This window comes from Canis lupus, chromosome 9 (genome assembly GCF_003254725.2).
Source record: "Canis lupus dingo isolate Sandy chromosome 9, ASM325472v2, whole genome shotgun sequence".
In the NCBI taxonomy this organism is placed as follows: domain Eukaryota; kingdom Metazoa; phylum Chordata; class Mammalia; order Carnivora; family Canidae; genus Canis; species Canis lupus.
In genome coordinates, this window is record NC_064251.1 from 31,390,622 (window position 1) to 31,409,049 (window position 18,428).

The 18,428-nt window shown below is 38.1% G+C and overlaps 1 protein-coding gene across 26 annotated transcripts in view; it reads left to right on the plus strand.

The window, feature by feature from the left end:
* The window catches only part of STXBP4 (syntaxin binding protein 4), a 212,716-nt gene that overhangs the window by 121,809 nt on the left and 72,479 nt on the right, over positions 1-18,428 (plus strand). For all 26 annotated transcript variants that reach the window (XR_007412939.1, XM_049114100.1, XM_025439995.3 and 23 more), the window contains one exon: positions 15,394-15,451. Coding sequence is in view for 25 of the 26 variants with exons in the window: in XM_049114100.1 (XP_048970057.1) it covers positions 15,394-15,451 (58 nt within the window). In the remaining variant the exon portion in view is untranslated. The remainder of the gene's footprint in view (positions 1-15,393; positions 15,452-18,428) is intronic.

Consider the following 18,428-nt stretch of genomic DNA (forward strand, 5'->3'; position numbering starts at 1 on the left):
CTTCCATAACAAAATACTGGAGATGGGTGAATTAAATAACAGAAATTTATTTCTCACAGTTCTGGAGGTAGGGAAGTCCAGAAACAAAGGCATTTACAGAATAGACTGTGGGTTTCATTCTGAGACCTCTTCTCTTGGCGTATGAGCAGCCACCACCTCTCTGTGTCCCCACATGACCTCTCCTTTGTGCATACATGGGGAAGGTGTCTCTTATGAGGACAGTAATCCTGTTGGATCAGAGCCCTCACCCTTAAGATCTCATTTAACTTCTTTTTTAAAGATTTTATTTATTTGAGAGAGAACACGAGCAGGGGCAGGGGTTAGGGGGAGAGGGAGAAGGAGAAGCAGACTCCCACTGAGCAGGAAACCCAGAGATGAGGGACAGATCCCAGGGCCCTGAGATCATGACCTGAGCAGAAGGCAGAGGCTTAACTAACTGAGCCACCCAGACACCCCTGACCTCATTCAATGTTAATTATTTCCTTAAGTGCCCCTGTCTGCTAGTACAAGGACACTGGGGGTTCAGGCTTCAACATACAAATTTTATGGGGATACATTTAGTTCATAACAATAGCAAACTGTTAAGCAGGCAGTAATGAATAATTGAGAGCTAATACACTATTTACATTTGAAAAAGAGGTCTGAGTACATTTTTACATTCAGCATAGAAATTGTTCAAAAAGCATTGTCACAGAATGTCATAGTGGATGATCACTAGATTAGAAGTTACATTACTGTCTTTCTCTATAATTGACTCCATGACAAAGCTCTTCAACCTATTTTGGTGTCAGTTTCCCATTTGTAACATCAGACAATTGAATAGAGGATTCCTGAGCTCTCTTTCTATTCAAAAATTCTGTTAGTTTTGCTTCCACTATGGCCAGGTAGGCTCCTAGATGACTAACCATCCTGCCCAACCCAAATTATAAACCCTGGGCAAAAACAAAAACCAACCACCTAAAGTCTCTGGAGAGTAAATAAAATCAGGCAGATTCCAGGGATTAGTCAAAACTTGGAAGAAGAAACCAACATGGGGTAAGTTTTTCATTTGTTACACTTTCAGGGTGAGGATATAGGACCCAGGGCTGGGACTAGGGTAAGGCAAGCAAGGCACCCTAGGTGCATCACTGTTGCATGCTGACACAGCACTTTGCAAGCCAGAGAGTTAAATTTTGCACCCTGGACACCTCGCTTGCCTCATCTTACTACAAGCCTTATTATTAGCAGGACCCATACGGCAGTAAAAGTCTGATAACCTATAGTCTTTATAGACTATGGAACTAGAATATGAAGTTTGGGGCAACTGTTACTACTAGAAAGTGAAGGGGAAAGCCCAGAGAGGAGACAGCCAGGTGTAAGGAACTTCAAATTCTGTGAATAACCTTGGCCCAAGTCTCTGGCTGAACCCATGCTATATAAGTTCAGGGACCATTGCAATAGCCCAGCTTAAGCAAAAAAAAAAAAATTGAACTGAGATTTGAGCCATTGCCCGAGAGATAGATCTTATAGCTTGGTCCAAACAACACTCTTCAGAGTAATATAGGAGAATTTATAGTTTCCACAATATAACTTTCATAATTTATTAAACATAAATCAAAGTTACCCAATGTAAAAACAAACAGGAAAAAGTCGTGTTTTTTTTTTTTTTTTTTCAAGAGAAAAGACAAAGAACAGAGGTCAAGTCCCCGAAGATCTAGATGCTGGTACGAGGACTTTAAGAGTATCTGTTATAACTATGTACAAGAAAATATACTCAACAATCAATGCAAAAATCGGCTGTCTAAGCAGAGAAATGTAAATAATTCTTAAAAACTAACTGGAAATTCAAAAAGTAAAAGTTATAATATTTTTAAAAATTGGAACAGTGTTAGCCTCTGGGGGGATGATAGTTAAGAATCCACTGGAAAAGGATCTTTCTGGGATGATGGTAATATTCTATATCTTGAAAAGGTTTGGGGTTACATAGCTCTAGGCATTTGTCAAAATTCAGTAAATGTGCACTTAAGATTTGTACATTCCACTATATGTACATTTTCCACCAAAGGAAAAAATTCTGGATAGATTTCCTAACTGAAAGGTCCCTATGTCAGAGATCTGCCTACAAGCTGACAAAGAAACTCTAGTACATGACGATGGTCTTTGAAATTCATTCAAAAGTGATTATTGAGTGACTGTATTCCATAGTGATGAGCATTTCAGGTAGAAAGAACAGTATCTGGAAAAGCATAGAGGGAAAGACAGACATAGTATATTCTAAGAAATAGCTCAGTGGCTAGACAAATGGGATTAATAGGACATGAAGATGAAAACAGACTGAAGCCATATTTTAAAGTGTCTTTTAAATTTTTTTTATTTTTTAAGATTTATTTATTTATTTGAGGGAGGGGCAGAGGAAGAGGGAGAGAGAAAGAATCTGAAGCAGACTCTCTGCCGAGCGTGGAGTCTGATGTGGGGCTCGATGTCATGACCCTGAAATTACAACCTGAGCCAAAATCAAGAGTCAGACATTTAACTGACTAAGCCACCAAGGACCCCGACATTTTTAATGGGGTTGTTCATACCACTGCTTTGAAAGATTTCCCTCTGCTCTTTTAAATTAATAGGTGTAATTTATATACAATAAAATGTAAGTATACAAGTCACTGAGTTTTGACAATATTTGCGGTTACATAGCATCACCATGATTCCAGGACTTTGCCATGTGCCCCTGTATAATCAGTCTCCTCCATTATTCCTGGTCTCAGGCATCTACTTTCTGTCACTATAGTTTTACTTTTCCTAAAATTTCATATTATACTAAAAGTATGTAACATCTTCTACTGATAATATAGAGCTTTTATGATTTGTCCATGGTGTTGTATATTAATTATCAGTATTGCTGAGTGATGTTCCACTGGATTGATATTCAACTTATTTATCTAGTCACTAATTGATGGACATCTGAATTGGGGCTATTACAAAAGCTCATATGAACATTCAAGTATGAGTCCTTTTATAGATATGTGCTTTTAAAGGGGTTCTGAATTCTATACTATGGATTGTTAAAAAAAATTTTTAAGTGGACATTATATTGTAAGTGCTAATCTTTGTAGAGGAGGAAAGGCAAAGATCAAATACTTTTATTTGAATTTGTAACTCATTCATATTGAGTTTATCTGACTGCATGCAAGTTATTATTTTAAAAATTCCCTTGTTCTACAAAGGGGTTTTTATTGCTTTTCTTTAAATCTTTTTAAAACATACACTTCATAAAAAGTTAAATCTTAAAGACAAATACCCAAAACATTTGATTTTATGATTTGTTCTATTTTGCCTGAGATCCTTAGCAGACTTCCAGATAAACAGACTTCTTTTTTTTTTTTTTTCATTCAAAGACAATGTCAACAGCAAAATGCTACATGGTTAGGAATTAGCGATACTTAGAGTTATCACTATCCTCAGTATGGGAAACATTGATGATCTTGATTTTTGTTGTTGTTTTTAATGATCTTGATTTAATTTCATCTGGTCTATGTCAGTGTTTGTAAAATTGCCTATCTGATGGTCCTCCACTACCCTGTTGTCAAAATCTACAAATAACAGTTGTGCAAATATTTGTGAGAAAGTTCGCCTGGTGAGTACAAAGAACTTAGAACAACAGTAGAATTTCAAATATGTGCAAGATTCACTGAACCGTCAGCCGTCATGGGAGGCAGATTTCTCTAGTCAGTCAACAGAAAGTTTCTTGAGTAACCAGTGTATATGTGTGTAAGGCACTGTTCTGAACCTGGTCACCATGCTACCAGGCCTGGGACAGTAAGCATTCAATAAATGTGAGTAGAAAAGGTGTTGAGCAAAGTTTCTAGCAGATCAGGGTCTGGGGATTTAAGGAGCCAACAGCACTATGAAGAATATTCAGCAGAGGTTACCATACTGGACAGGTTCTAAAGGAGATTTTGACTGGCTCTACCAGCTTGGATAAGATTCTAAATCAGGTCAAGCGATGGGACCTGAAGATTTGAGGCCACCATAGCCAAACTTACTTTACCTGCGAAACTTAAACTGTGCTTGAATTTAACCTGCCCTAGTCCCTTTTATATATTGTCTCTCCTGCTTTTTTTTTTAATATAGTCTGTAATTATACACACAAATATAAGCTTTATACCCAATTTTGTTAGGAGCAGTGAGAATTTTTTTTTCATCTCTTTATCATCTTTACCTTCTGGTCTCTCATTCTCTTGCTTACTTCTCTTTTTCTATCGTTTCTCTTCTCCTATTGAAAAATAAATGAAAAAAAAAACATTTTTAGTTTTCTGGACTTAGTTGGGAAGAAAAGTTTATAATCCCATGTCTAATTTAAATTGTCGATTACTTTGATAGTTTACACATCTCCTTTAAAAATAAAACTGAAATTTAAAAAAATAAAAATAAAACTGAAATTAGTTACAAAGTTCTTTTAATTTGTATATGGTTTTTGATATATTTTTGTCAGTGACATTTCCTGGGAACAAAAAAAGTCTCACACTTCTGATTTAGACACTATATGAAATAAATAATATGATCATTGTGGTAGATGGAATTTTAAGGTGCCTCCCCCCCAAACTCCTGGCCACTGGTATATATACACAATTTCTACTAGTTATTCAACCAAATACTAATCTAGGTGCTGCTGTGAAGAGATTTTGCATATATAATTAGTTGACCTTAAAACGGGAGATTATCCACACAAGCCCTTTAAATCTGAGTCTAGAAATCAAAGACAGAGAAGTTAAATTGAAAGCTTGAAAAAGATGCTACATGCTATTGCAACTTGAAGAGGGAGGGGTCTCGTGGCAAAGAATGCCAGCTATGTTTAAGCTGAGAGTAGCCCTTTAAGTCCTACAGCTTCAAGGAACTGAATTCTGCCAACAAAAAAATGAATTTGGAAGCAAATTTCCCTCCAGAACCTGGGGATGAAAACAAAACTCAGCTGACGCCTTGATTTCAGTTTTAATACCCTGAGCAAAGAACCTAGTCATGCCATGCCAGACTTCCATCCTTCAAGACTGTGAGCTGAGAAGTGGGTATTGTCTTAGGCTGCTAAGTTTACAAGAAAACATATACAGCCATAACATATGTTTTCTTGAAAGCTCACTTCCAAAATACATAATTTCTAGAATTCTGGTATTCTGGTATGGGATACTTTTATAAATATGTTATGGTAGTAGAACACTAATGACATTCCATTGATGTACTCATGAAATCACCTTAAGAGGTACACTAATTGCTCTTGTCAGTTGAATCAAGCATTTTGACCAAGTTAACAAACTGCTCTTCCTGTTTTCTTAGATCAAGTCTGTCTGCCTATTACTCTCAGGCAACCTGCTAGTTGCAGGCAAATAGTGGTGTCTATTTTGGGCTACCCAACATACTGCCGTTAGATTTAACCAGTGAATATCAAGCTTCCTTGACAGTAACTCTACACCTCTAGTCACTAAATCAGTTTTCCTGAATGGTGTAGAAAAAATAAGTGGGGGACGCCTGGGTGGCTCGGTGACTTAGCGCCTGCCTTGGGCCCAGGGAGTGAACCTGGAGTCCCTGGATCAAGTCCCGCATCGGGCTCCCTGAATGGGGCCTGCTTCTCCTTCTGCCTGTGTCTCTGCCTCTCTCTCTCTCTCTCTCTCTCTCTCTCTCTCTCTCTCTCTGTATGTGTGTCTCTCATGAATAAATAAATAAAATCTCTTTAAAAAAAAAGGAAAAAATAAGTGGAATTCATTTTTCCCCCTTCTACTAGGTCTATTAATTCATGTTCAGTAGCCACTAACCTCTTAATATGTTTATTACTCTGATAATAGCAGTGCTTTAAGGAAATCCTGTTTATCTTCATACACTAAAAGGATTAGGAACCCCACCCACTCCCCTTACACACACATACATCATCTCTTTAGACTAATTATACAGAGAAAGATCTCACACTCTAGTGAGGATAGCTTCAGCAAGTTTTATGCTGATTTATATTAGTGCATGGAATGAAGTCCATTTTATGTCCTTGATTTTGAGCAAAACATGCCTACAAACAGATCATTCCCCCAGCGTATAAATGCCCTAAGATAATTGCCAATAGAATCCTGCATTCTCACCTTCAGTCTGGGTCATGAGATGAGAGTTAACGGTATAAGAAAGAATGCTTAAACTGGCTTCTCAGGTATCTGGACCCCATGATCTTAACTGGAAATAAAAGACTTTCAACTGTAAAAACACTGAGTTTTGCATCTGTTGGAAAGAGAACCGTAGAAAATGAATATTAGTTTCTTCCATCCTATTAAGTGGACACTAGTAATATTTGACCAGAATGGTGACAACAAGATAAAGAGGACTATGAACCACCAAATAACCTCTACAAATATTTTTACCATGTTGTTCATTTAATGTTACAGCTTTTTAACTTGCTCAATGAGTGACTTCTAACTAGAAATAAATTATATCTAATTATGTTACCATTTAAACTTCTGAATTTGAGACATACAAATATAGAAACATAAAATCTTTCTACATTATATATGTCATTTGCTTTTTTTTTCTCTCTCTCTGCTTGTTTAAATGGTGTATGTAACCATGTGGTAAAAACTCAGGCCAGGAATCTAAAATTATATCTGTTTACAGTTTATGCAAGTCTAATTTCAAGGAGTGTTTAAAGCACAATTCAGGAAATCTATATAGTTTTTTAAGAGATTATTTCCTTAGAAATTTTTTAATTTTTAATTAATTTAATTTTTCCTTAGAAAAATTAAATATTTTTATATTTAAAATACTGCATTATTTGGTTATTTTTAGGTTACAATCATCTCTCCGTATAATAGATTCCTTTTTCATAGTAAAATTAGCTAGTAGTTCTTTTAAAATTGGTACTGCGATTCAGACCTACGAATTAACTTGTACAATTGTAAATCTAACATAAAATGTCTCTAAAATAGACTGCTTTGTGTTCAAGCCTAAAAATTATTTCGGTTCCTTTCAAAAGAGCATTTCTCTGGGTAGTAATGCAGAGATTGAGATAGGGGAGTTTTGTTTTCTTTGTTGTTGTTGTTGTTGTTGTTGTTGTTGTTATGGTTGTTCAAAAAGCTAGGCACAAAGGTATTTTTTACCATTTTGAAGTTTGGTGGTTGACCATGCACCCAGAAGTTAGGGAAGTGGAAGCAGCACAGCACTGGTTAAAAGCATAGGCTGTAGGGATGCCTGGAAGGTTCAGTGGTTGAGCGTCTGCCTTGGCTCAGGGTCTGATCCTGGAGTCCTGGCATTGAGTTCCGCATCGGGCTCCCCACAGGGAGCCTGCTTCTCCCTCTGCTTGTGTCTCTGCCTCTCTCTCTCTGTGTCTCTCATGAATGAATAAATAAAATATTTAAACAACAGCAAAAAAGTATAGGCTGTAGCACCAAAGTGCTTGAGTTCAAATTGTGACTGTACCATTTATTAGCAGTGTGACAATGGGCAAGCTACTTAAATGTCTGGGCCCCTGGGTTTCCTCTTATCAGATAAGGTCAATAATAGCACTGATGGCAAAGGATTGTTAGGAGGATGCAGTGAGTTAATGTTTATGAGACAACTGAAAGAATGTCAGGCAAAAGAAAGCTCTGTGTGAACATTTGATAAATATACAGCTGACTGTTAGGGCACTGTTTCTCCACCTCTCAGACTAGGCTGATACAGTGTCATGTAATCACTTAATGGACAAAATGGTATTTCTCTCCTTTGATTTTTTTGGAACTTTATGTCTGTTAGGACTAAGGTATGGGCTCCACACTGGTTATACTGGAGCTGGTTACTACTGGCTTGCAAGAATTTTGTGTGCTGTCGAACATGGCCATTATTAAAAATCAAAATTTTAAACTGTAAATTAAATTACTTTTTTAAAACAGTAATAAAAATACTCAAAACTCACCACTTCCTAATCATTTTCCTACTATCATTTTCCTATACTATCATCTTTGTTCTTATGTATGTCTGTTACATCTGGGAACACTGCACGTTGGTGTACCACTTGGCATTGCTCCCCAACACTGTAGTTAGTGACATCGCATTAGTAGCCTGAAATCAGTTATAGTAGGAGTAATCACACTACAGAAATAAGCAAATGCTATAAACAAGGGCTCCTCGCAGCACTAAGAGCTGGTTGCCAAATATTTACCATCACCCATTCAATGAATGGGTGAAAGAGACTCTATCATTTCCTGTATTAAGTAGCAGATTGTAAAAAATGTTCTATGCCTTAATAGAGATATCCCCTGTGGATAATTTAATATTTATTTTTTATATTAGATATCCCTTACTGTATATATCTCTAGAACTATAAGCTCTGAAGAATGAGCTGTTTTTCTTCATGACTATGACTAATAATGCTCTCCTTTTGTGTATCCTTGTATAGTTTACATTATCTTATAACAATCTCATGATAATCCTTAGGCAAAACAATGGCTATTGATCACTGTTGTATACTGTAGATGAGAAAGTTGAAACTCCACAAGATTATTACTTTTCCGTGGTTATTCAACTTTGTAATTGAAGAACATGACATATAGATTTGGATTTTCTGACTGCAAATCAAGTGAAAATTCTATTATGTTATTATTGTGATATTCTCTAGGGAAACCTTACTGTGAGTTAGATCTCTCTCTATCTCTCTCTCATCCTTTCCCGACCACCACTCCTCCCTCCCTCACCCTTTCCTTCCCTCCCTCTCTTCCTCTCAAGATAACAGATCCTAAAAGTAAGATGTATTTGAGCTTTTATAGCAATTACACTAGCAAGTGTTTTTCAAGTAAATTTGGCTGTTTGAGTTCTGAGATCGGTGGTATTGTCTTTATTTTGTTCTCAGAATTCTCATTCTCCACTCTTCTAAGCCCTGCTCCTGCCATCCTGTCATCCATGTGAACCCACCACCTTTACTCTTCCTTTTTTTCTGCCCCCCACCCCTGCCTGTTTTTTCCCACCTTATTGTGGTCCCCCACTTTCACCAAGAGCCTTGGCATCCACAGATAGTGGTTCAAACTCCCACTCAAACCTCCCACTTTTCTAGCTCATTGCATGCTCTATTATCCTCAGACTACCCACCTATCTTTATCCTTCAGCCTCCACTGTAGCTTTTACTTGTCTTCTCATTCAGTATATAACCCTGTAAGTCTGAGGCTCATTATTCCAATCATTCTCACAAATCCCTTCAATTCACGTGGCCCTCTATCTTCCTGTCACACCATTTCACAAGACTCCAGGCCTCCACAAACACAATCATCCACCTTCTGCACAATATACCTTAGTAATGAACATTGCTACAAGGTTATGCAACCATAACTCACCAGATTCCACTAGATCTTTTACTGTTTAGTTATCTTAAAGTCCGATATTTTGTCTATCCTTGGATCTGGTTCTGTTGATAGTTTTATCTTTTGACAATGATCTCTGTTTTTTCTCTTATTTTTTCCCTTCTGACACAGGCAGAGGGAGAAGCAAGCTCCATGCAGGGAGCCTAACGTGGGACTCAGTCCCAGGACTCCAGGATCATGCCCTGGGCCGAAGGCAGGTGCTAAACTGTTGAGCCACCCAGAGATCCCCTGTATTCCATAATTTTGATTCAGTGTCAGACATTGAATGTATAAAACCATAGACACTGGGATAACTATTATTTAACCCCAAAAGTGAGCCTATCTCATCCCTGTTAGGCCATTAGCGTGGCAGGTGGTAGAGGCAGGCATGGAGAATTCAGTCTCCTTTGTAGGCAAGCTGGGTTTACATATCATTTCTAGGGTTACAATGAATTTAGCATCCTCCAGTGGTTGTCTGTCATTCTCTTATGCTTATGTAAGGTCAGGATGCTGGAGGGTTTTTTTCAGTGTTTCTGCTCCATCCTCAGCTGGCAGGCAGCAGGCTCTATACACATCACAGTGGATGTGGATATTGAATGTTGCTCCTTTGCCCTCCCCCACAAGTAGAGGGCTCTTGCTTTTTGCCTAGTGCAAGGTTAGAGGTGTATGTGGAGAGTAAGGGTTGGGGAGAGGCTCTTGGTTTTCTCTCCCCAGTCTCTGGTTTAGCAGGCCCTGTGCCCAATTCACAGGGGAAGGACTTTCTCAGCCTTCTTGTCCCTCCCCAGTGGCAGACAACCTACCTCCTATTCAGTGCTCAAGTGGGTTTCCTGCCCCTCTCCCTGTGGAAGTCAGACTCTGCTCTGTATAGGTGTAGGATTCTGGATTTGAAATGTTTCCTGCCCTTGCCGCTCCAGTGACCTAAGTGTTGATGCAGGATGAAGACATCAGGTTTTTTACAGCTCCTTGCCCCCAACCAGGACAAAAAGTTTTTTCTTGGAGTCTGGACAGGCATTGGGGGTGTGACAATTTCTGTCCCCAAGGAACCAATGTCTTTTTGTCTTTTGCTTCATGTCACTCGGTGTCCTGTCCAGGGTGAGGAGTATCGGGGAGTATTTCTTGCTTTTTCTCCAGCCACAGCCAGCTATTCCTTCATATCAGGGAGGGTTGAGGCCTGTGCATGTTTTATACCTGTCCCCTATAGCAATTGGCCATCATCTTGTACTCATGCAGGGCCCAGAACATTGATGGTATACCTGTTCCCCTCCTCGAAACTTTGCAGGTATTGCATGAACTTGCACCACCCAATGGGAGGGGGGCTCCCTCAGGTCTCCTGCTGACCCCTAATCTTTCTTGTAAGAAAGGAGCTGTTAAGAGATCCCTGGGTGGCTCAGTGGTTTAGCGCCTGCCTTCAGCCCAGATTGTGATCCTATGGTCCCGGGATCGAGTCCCACGTCAGGCTCCCTCCGTGGAGCCTGCTTCTCCTTCTGCCTGTGTCTCTGCTTCTCTCTCTCTCTCTCTCTGTCTCTCATGAGTAAATAAATAAAATCTTTAAAGAAAAGAAAGGAGCTGTTTATAGAGAACAGATTCTCCTTGGGGAGGGCGGGGAGCTCCCAGGAATACTAAAAACTATCATGCTAGCCCATAAGCAGCCCTTGTTATGATTTTAGATGTTTTTTTCTTACCCATTTTTATGGCAACATTTCTTACTGTGCTCTGCCAAGAGAAAAGAGTTCATGTGCCCCATCTTTTCTTGGAGGGGCTCTTCACCCTTTGGAATTCAGTTCACTTCAGGGTCAACTCAGGTAAGGAACTCAGTCTCTGAGGGACTCATAAAAATCATTATATTTTTCAGGTTGTACAGCTTTCCCCACATACGGTGGGAGCAAAATTCTTTGCAGTTTTCCTCATCTTAATGAGAAGCAGATCTCCTGCTTCTTTTTTAAGAAACTCTCAAACAATTTTAACATGCCCTGCAAAACCCCATATAGTCATATTTGCTTATCTGTCCAGCCAAATCTTGTATCATTCTCTCCCCTCCTTCATTCACTATGCTCCAGCAACAATGATCTCTCAGTTCCTCAAATGTGCCAAGCTTTTCCCATCCCTGGAGCCTTTGCACATGCTGTTTGCTTAGCCTAGAGTGTTCTTCCCCATGTCCATACCTTCTTAACTCCAGTTCCACCAGAGATCCTTTATCCCACACTCCCATTCAAACTAGTACATATATTACTTCATCGTTCTTTTTCACAGCTGGACAATATCCCTTTATCGGGATATGCTATCTTCATTCAGTTCTCATTGGTGGTTATTTATATTATTGCCAATCCTTTTTAAAAAAAAAACAATTAATAATCTGGTACAGAGAGCATATCTGTGGGCTAAATTCCTAGAAGAATTGCTGGATTAAATGGTACAGGGAGACAGAGAGGGTAGTGCCTAAGAGTCTGGACTCTGCCACTGGCTAGCTATGTAACTTGAGCAAATGATTTCACCTTTCTGTGCCTCAGTTCCCTTGTTTATAAAATGGAGATGATAGCAGTATGTCTTAGAATTGCCATGAGGCCTGACAGTGTTGGTACATGTGTAGTACTTGGAACAGTGTCCAGCATATAGCCATTCAATAAATGTCAGAAATGTCAGTGGTTATTATTAGCATTTAGGATTTTACATCGATATTGACAACTTTCCATAAATATGTCATTAATTTATACTCCCATCAGTATGGGAATGACTGCCTCTTCACACTCTCAACACAGTGTCTTATTCAACAACTTTTTAATCTTTGCTAACATATACATAGCATCTCATAATAGTTTGATTTGTATTTGTCTCATTAAGAGTGAAGTTAAGCATATTTTTATGTGTTTAAGTGCACCTGTCTTTCCAATGTCCTGAATGTTCAACATGTTCCATAGACTCCTATTTGTCATTGGCCTTTTCTTACTGATTTGTAGCTCTGTGTGTTTGGGGATTTAGGCTTTGTCTCTGTTGTTACTCTTTCACAGTATTCAACACTCTTCTATCATTGTACTTATTTATATTTTTAATGATGTCTTTATTTATTATTATGTTTTAAGGCTCCATAAGACCAAGGTCATGATTATTTGTTCATCGTTGCATGTTGAACACAAAGTAAAATACTGAACACATAGTAAATGATCAATACAAATTTGATGAATGGGCCAAATATGACAAAGAGAATCTCGTTACCTAAATAGACTGGAAAATTGGAAGGAAGCTGGTTTGTATGAAAACATGATGAGTTTAGTATGGGATATGTTGAGTTTTAGGTGACAGCTAAATATGTATAATACTCTTACTTTGGCAAGATATTCATGAAGATTTTGGAGTCATCCCCATGAAGTGGTTGATTGGAAACAGATGATCTCTGATGGAAAGAATGTTATGTGAGAGTCTATAGACAAACACTTCCAATCAGAAACAATTTCAAGTGATTATGGTTGTCATAATAGTTTTAAGATAGAGGAATGGAGAAAAAACTTAATGCCTTGGAATAATAATGATTATTGAAAAGTATTTAGGTCATGTTACAATTGTACTGAAATCATTTATTTTATTTCTATAAAATCATTTACTAATGGAAAACTGAGTCTATTGTAAGCATACAAGCTTGTGGAAATCAAACGTTCTCTTTTTGTATAAAGTAAACTACTTGGTTTATCAGTGTTGTGTTTCTCAGTTTATAATTGGACAGTGATTATGTTTTCTAGTACTGAACTATCACGGAGAGATTATTAATATCAGTTTAGTCTCCAGTTCTGTTTTTCAGATTATAGTAGCTGCACAAAAAAGAAGAAACCGTTCAGTCTTCTAAAAAGAAATGCTTATTTTTTTTCAGAACAGAGGATTTATCCTAACATAAGCTGTGTATATTATTTAACACAAAAGAATCATCTTTATGGCTACTGTCATTCAGTAACCATATTAACTAAGATGGATATGGATTAGTACCTTTAATAAGTCTGTTTTGAGTTATAGTCCTTGTTTAATAATTGTAAGAAAATAATCAGGGCAGGAATTCTATTCTGATGGCACAGAGAATGTGCAGTACTCCAATGTCAGTCTCAATTTTTAAATGATGCTGTGAATTAAAAGATACTAAAGTGTACATTTTTTCTCCTTTTCATGAAAAAAACCCGTCACTTAAAATCTAGAAGTATATACATAATGGTTGGACAAACAAATCATTTGGACAGAAACCTTAGTCACATTAGAATGACTTCCTATGTAATTTTCAGCTGTCTTTGCCTTATTGACCAGATACTCTGGTATTTCTGAGCATTTTTATCATGAAAGCAAGATTCTCCTATATAGTCATGACACTCTTCCCTGCAGGCAAGGTGGTTGTCAGTGATTAATAAGATGATCTGTTAATAAAAAAAAAAAAAAAAAAAAAAAAACACAGAAAGTGTGAAAAAAGGAAATAAATCCACTTGAACCATTGTAGCAAGCAGTTTATCATGGCCCATCTAGCTGGGCAGGTACTACTAGAAGATATGGATACAGTGTCACTTCAGGGGCTTGAAAGAAGCCAATCATTTGCTTATGCTGACTTCCCAGAAATGCTCATTTTCTACTTTCTTTTTCTTTAAGATTTGTTTTATTTATGAGAGAGGACAAGCAATGGGGAGGGGTAGAAGGAGAGAGAGGGAAGCAGACTCTCTGCTAGGCAGGAAGCCTGATGTTGAGCTCTATCCCAGGACCCAGAGATAATGACTTGAGCCAAAGGCAGATGCTGAACTGACTGAACCACCCAGACGCTCCTCATTTTCTGCTTAAAATAAGAACATTTATTCACTAAGAGAGCAAAGAAATTGCTAGGTGGCCTGTGTTAATCTACAAAGGAAATGGTTACAGAATTTTTAGACAAGGTCCTCTTTTATACAACTTGTAATGGATTGGAAATAGATATAAAATAAAGCTTTTCTTTTCTTAATTATAAAAACAACATATTCAAAACTGTTCTCAAAGAATAATCTTGAAGAAGTGAATGATGACGGAGTAAGGTTTTATTTCATTCAAATAGTTACGGATTTGTGCATTTTTGCTCTGCCTCATGCTGAGACTTAGGGGAATGGAAATCAGTGGTCTATTGTGGAAGCTCAGTTACTTTTCAAAGTAGACTACCTGAGCCATGGAGTCTGTTCTTTAGTGCATTAATGTATATTATACCATCAATGGAGCCATGACTATCCAAGATTAAAGGACTGATCCAGAAGGTCAATTAAAATCCTTCGCAGCACGTCAGGATATAGCAGAGAGATAGAAACCATTGTATTCTAGAAGAGTATCATCCATAGCTGGAATATAAGAGAATGTGGCTACCTCAACATGGGCCTATTCTCTTGATATGATGAGGTCACAAATGTACTCATTTACAGAAATATGGCCAAATAATTTCTTGCTTACTTCAATCTGCATTTCTTTATAGCTCACTAACTACTCTCAATCCCATTACAGAAATGAAAGCTAAGTTAAGCAAATTGGCCATTTCTGTTTAGTACACAAAATTTTTAATTAACAAAATAAAATACCACCATCCATTGTAAATCACTTTGCTAAACTTTCAGACTTCACAAGGAATTTGGTCTTGTCCAGAAGCTACTTTCAAACCCCTGCTGATCTGGCACTCGTGCACCAATTCCCTGTAGAGCTGAACGGAAGAATGTAAAAGGAGCCAATTAAGGAAACTTTGAGCCAGAATAGACAAGCAGGGGCCATCTTGTCCATCCTCTGCCTTCAGGCAAAAACCATCCCCTGCACCAAAAATTTTTGCTTGAATCCTGCTGACAAAAATGCTCACACCATGTAAATGACAAGTCATAATCCAGTTAATGCAACTAAAGCAGATTGTTAACTGTTTGAGACTTATTTATTGTGTTCTAAAGATGCTGAGTCTGAAAGCTCATCTGAATTGTTTTAATTCCTCCTCTCGAGAAAATTATTTTGTACAAGAAATGTACTCAAATAATTGTAAAGATGGGGGAAGTTTGCATCCAGGAAATAAAGTTATCTTTATCATCTTATTAAATGTATTTTTGGTTTCCCTTCACTCTAGACCTACCTTACGGGTGGGAGGAAGCTTACACAGCAGATGGAATCAAGTACTTCATCAAGTAAGTACAAGCATCTCAACCAAGTAAGCAATTTCCTTCACATCTGGAGGGAACCTGGAAGTTGCAGAATAATCAGCAAAACCAAGAATCCCTCTTGGAGGTTACAAAAATTAGTAACAAGAAATGAAGCCTCACCATTTTCATTTCATGTGATTTAAATGCTAATATCAGATATTGTGTGGGGGGGGGCTAGTAATTATTTCAAGGGAAACGGCAAAAAGTTGGAACAAGATCATACTTTGAACTTCAATGTTGGCTGCCTGAATTCACTTCTGGCTAAATACATTAACACTTATGAAAAGTTAACATCTAATGAAAAAACCGACTTTGTATGTCTTAACACTTCTTAACAATAATACTAATAGTAATCAGCATTTTTAATTTTTAAAAGTGTACATACTTTGTTAATTCTGCAAATATATTTGCTGTGTGTATCAGGCAATGTTCCATGCTTTGGAGATGCAATAGTAGAATATATAGACTAGTTCTCTGATGTCATGAAATTTATCTAATAATGAGGAAAGACAGACAGTAAGTAACTAAACAAAATAAACAAGGCATAGTATGAACAAATGCTATCTCACTGGATTCCCAGAACACCTTTTGAAGTATTTGTGCCTTATTTTCCCTGTCTTAGAGATGAAGAATGTAAGAGCATACAACAGTTGCCCCAAAATCCACAGCTACTAAATTGCCAAACTAGAATAGAATCAAAGTCTTTTGACTCCAGGATTTTACTGTACTAGACTGTCAGTGATAGAGAACTGTCTTTGAAGTCCTCAGCAGTACTACATATTCTAGCCACTGAACTGATTAGTTTTACCATGGACAAAGCAGATTGATCTACCTCCCCTCTGTTATGGGTAGCTCCTTTCATGTCAGATTTGGCATTGTTGAGTACTGGGTGTTGGCAAATTGAAATTAAATTTAAAAAAAAAATTGGCATTATGAGAACACAAAGGAGAATCCCAAAACTCTTGAGACCTAAAAGACTCCCTTTATTGCTCTTTCTAGCAATTTGTTCTTGTTATGCATTTGGAGAGGAAAAGTGAGGTATTGTCTCGATATCCTTTCAGATGTGCAAGTATTTTCCAAAGCAGTATCCAGATTTTGGGTTCCTAAGCTCTGTCACTTTATACAGGCTCCTATATCCCTCCTCACCTCAGTTTTCTTATCATAAATTAAGGGAAGTATTGCCTACTTCATAGAGTTGTTAAATGTTAAGCTCCTAGCATAGAACTTTGAACATAGTAGATGTCCAGTAGTCATCACTAATTTACAGTAGAGAGAAACCCATAATGGTGGGGGAAAAAACATGAAAAATCATATGACCATTGAAAACATTGAGAATTCAAAAGCTTCATACTTAAAAAGATTTGAGAAAAAAAAATGAGGGGTAAACCTGACAAAGTGTTTTTGTGATGTATTTTATTCTTATGGTCTCTAGCAAAGAGTAATAAAGCAAAGGTGTTTATAGTGAATAGAGAAAGGGACTTTTGGAATAGAGGACCCAGGCATCCCATGCACGGAATACATTTAGCACCACACTGTTCACTTCCAGAATCATCTCTTTTCTGAAAGGAAAGTTGTGCCCTGATATGCTGGGTTAACTATGCTTGGTTCTTGGAAGATTTGAATCAGGGTACTGTACTGTAGAGGTGGCTGGAAAATGAAAAGCCACATTCACCTTTGCATTGTTGTTGTTTTTTTTTAACTTTGTAATAATTAAGGAAAAAGATGTAGGGGAGAGGAAGATGAGCATTTTTTTTTTTTAGTTGGGGGGAAGCAGGGAGGGACAGAGGGAAAGAATCTCAAGCAGACTCCCTGCTGAGCATGGAGCCTGACACAGGGCTTGATCTCACAACCCTGAGATCATGACCTGAGCTGAAATCAAGAGTCAGACACTTAACCAACTGAGCCACCCAGGCACCCTGAAAGTGAGCATTTATTGAGCACATCTGAGACTCACTCAGTAACCAGGCATTTGTTAGGTGTATTCTTCTATGCATTGTATCATTTAATTCTCCCAACAGTGTGGAATGAGGACACAGCCTGGCTCTTCTTAGGATGGTATTATGATGGTGGTGAGTTGTATCCTGCCCTCAGACATGCCTGTCTCCTAGAAAGTCCCCAAAAGAAGTTCCTGATCAAAGGAAGGCAAACTAGCATTCAATTATTAACTGGTAATCTGGTTCAGAGGCCTTTGAAAAATGTCAATAAATGAGTCTGAACCCTGTGGGAACTCCTTAGCCTCAGCTGGCTGCCGGTATATCCTAACCCAAAGCTGAGTGTCATCGCCTCACTAGGGCCATGTGAGGAAATGATACTAAGGACACTGTCACTGACCACCAAAGATGAGGAAAGGAGCCAGAGATGGCCAGACAAAGGTTGTTTCCCATTGCCTGGTACCCAGTTGGCTGAAGCCACTGTGCCTTGTAGACCAGAACAATCGTCTGGGGCTGGGCTCCTACTACAAGGAAGAAGAGCATCCAAGGAGAGGAGAGGAGAGAAAGAATAAATAATCCATTTGCCCTGAGGTCTAACTCACGGTCCTGTGGAAGGAATAGAAAAAGATGCTACGTTTATGTAGTCTACTCCAGCATAGAAAATATATCCCTTAAACATAAACCTAAATATATTCCTTAAACCTGTCTTTTGGAAGCCCATCAGTTCTCTTCCTTGACCTTAATTTTGACTTATAAAGAAAGCAGAAAAGAGGTGATAAAATAGATTTGTTCCCTAAAGGACAATGGTGTCACCATTACAGTTGGAGAAACTATGTGGAAAAGAGGCTAATTTGATCAAGGCCATACAATAGTAAAATTTGCAGAGGTAAGGTATGTAAAGCCACCCCCCAGCACACACACACACACACACACACACACACACACACCCATACACCCATACACCCATACACCCATACCCATCCATGTTTTACCACCTCCACCTCCTCATTTTAATGTAATGTGTTTCCATG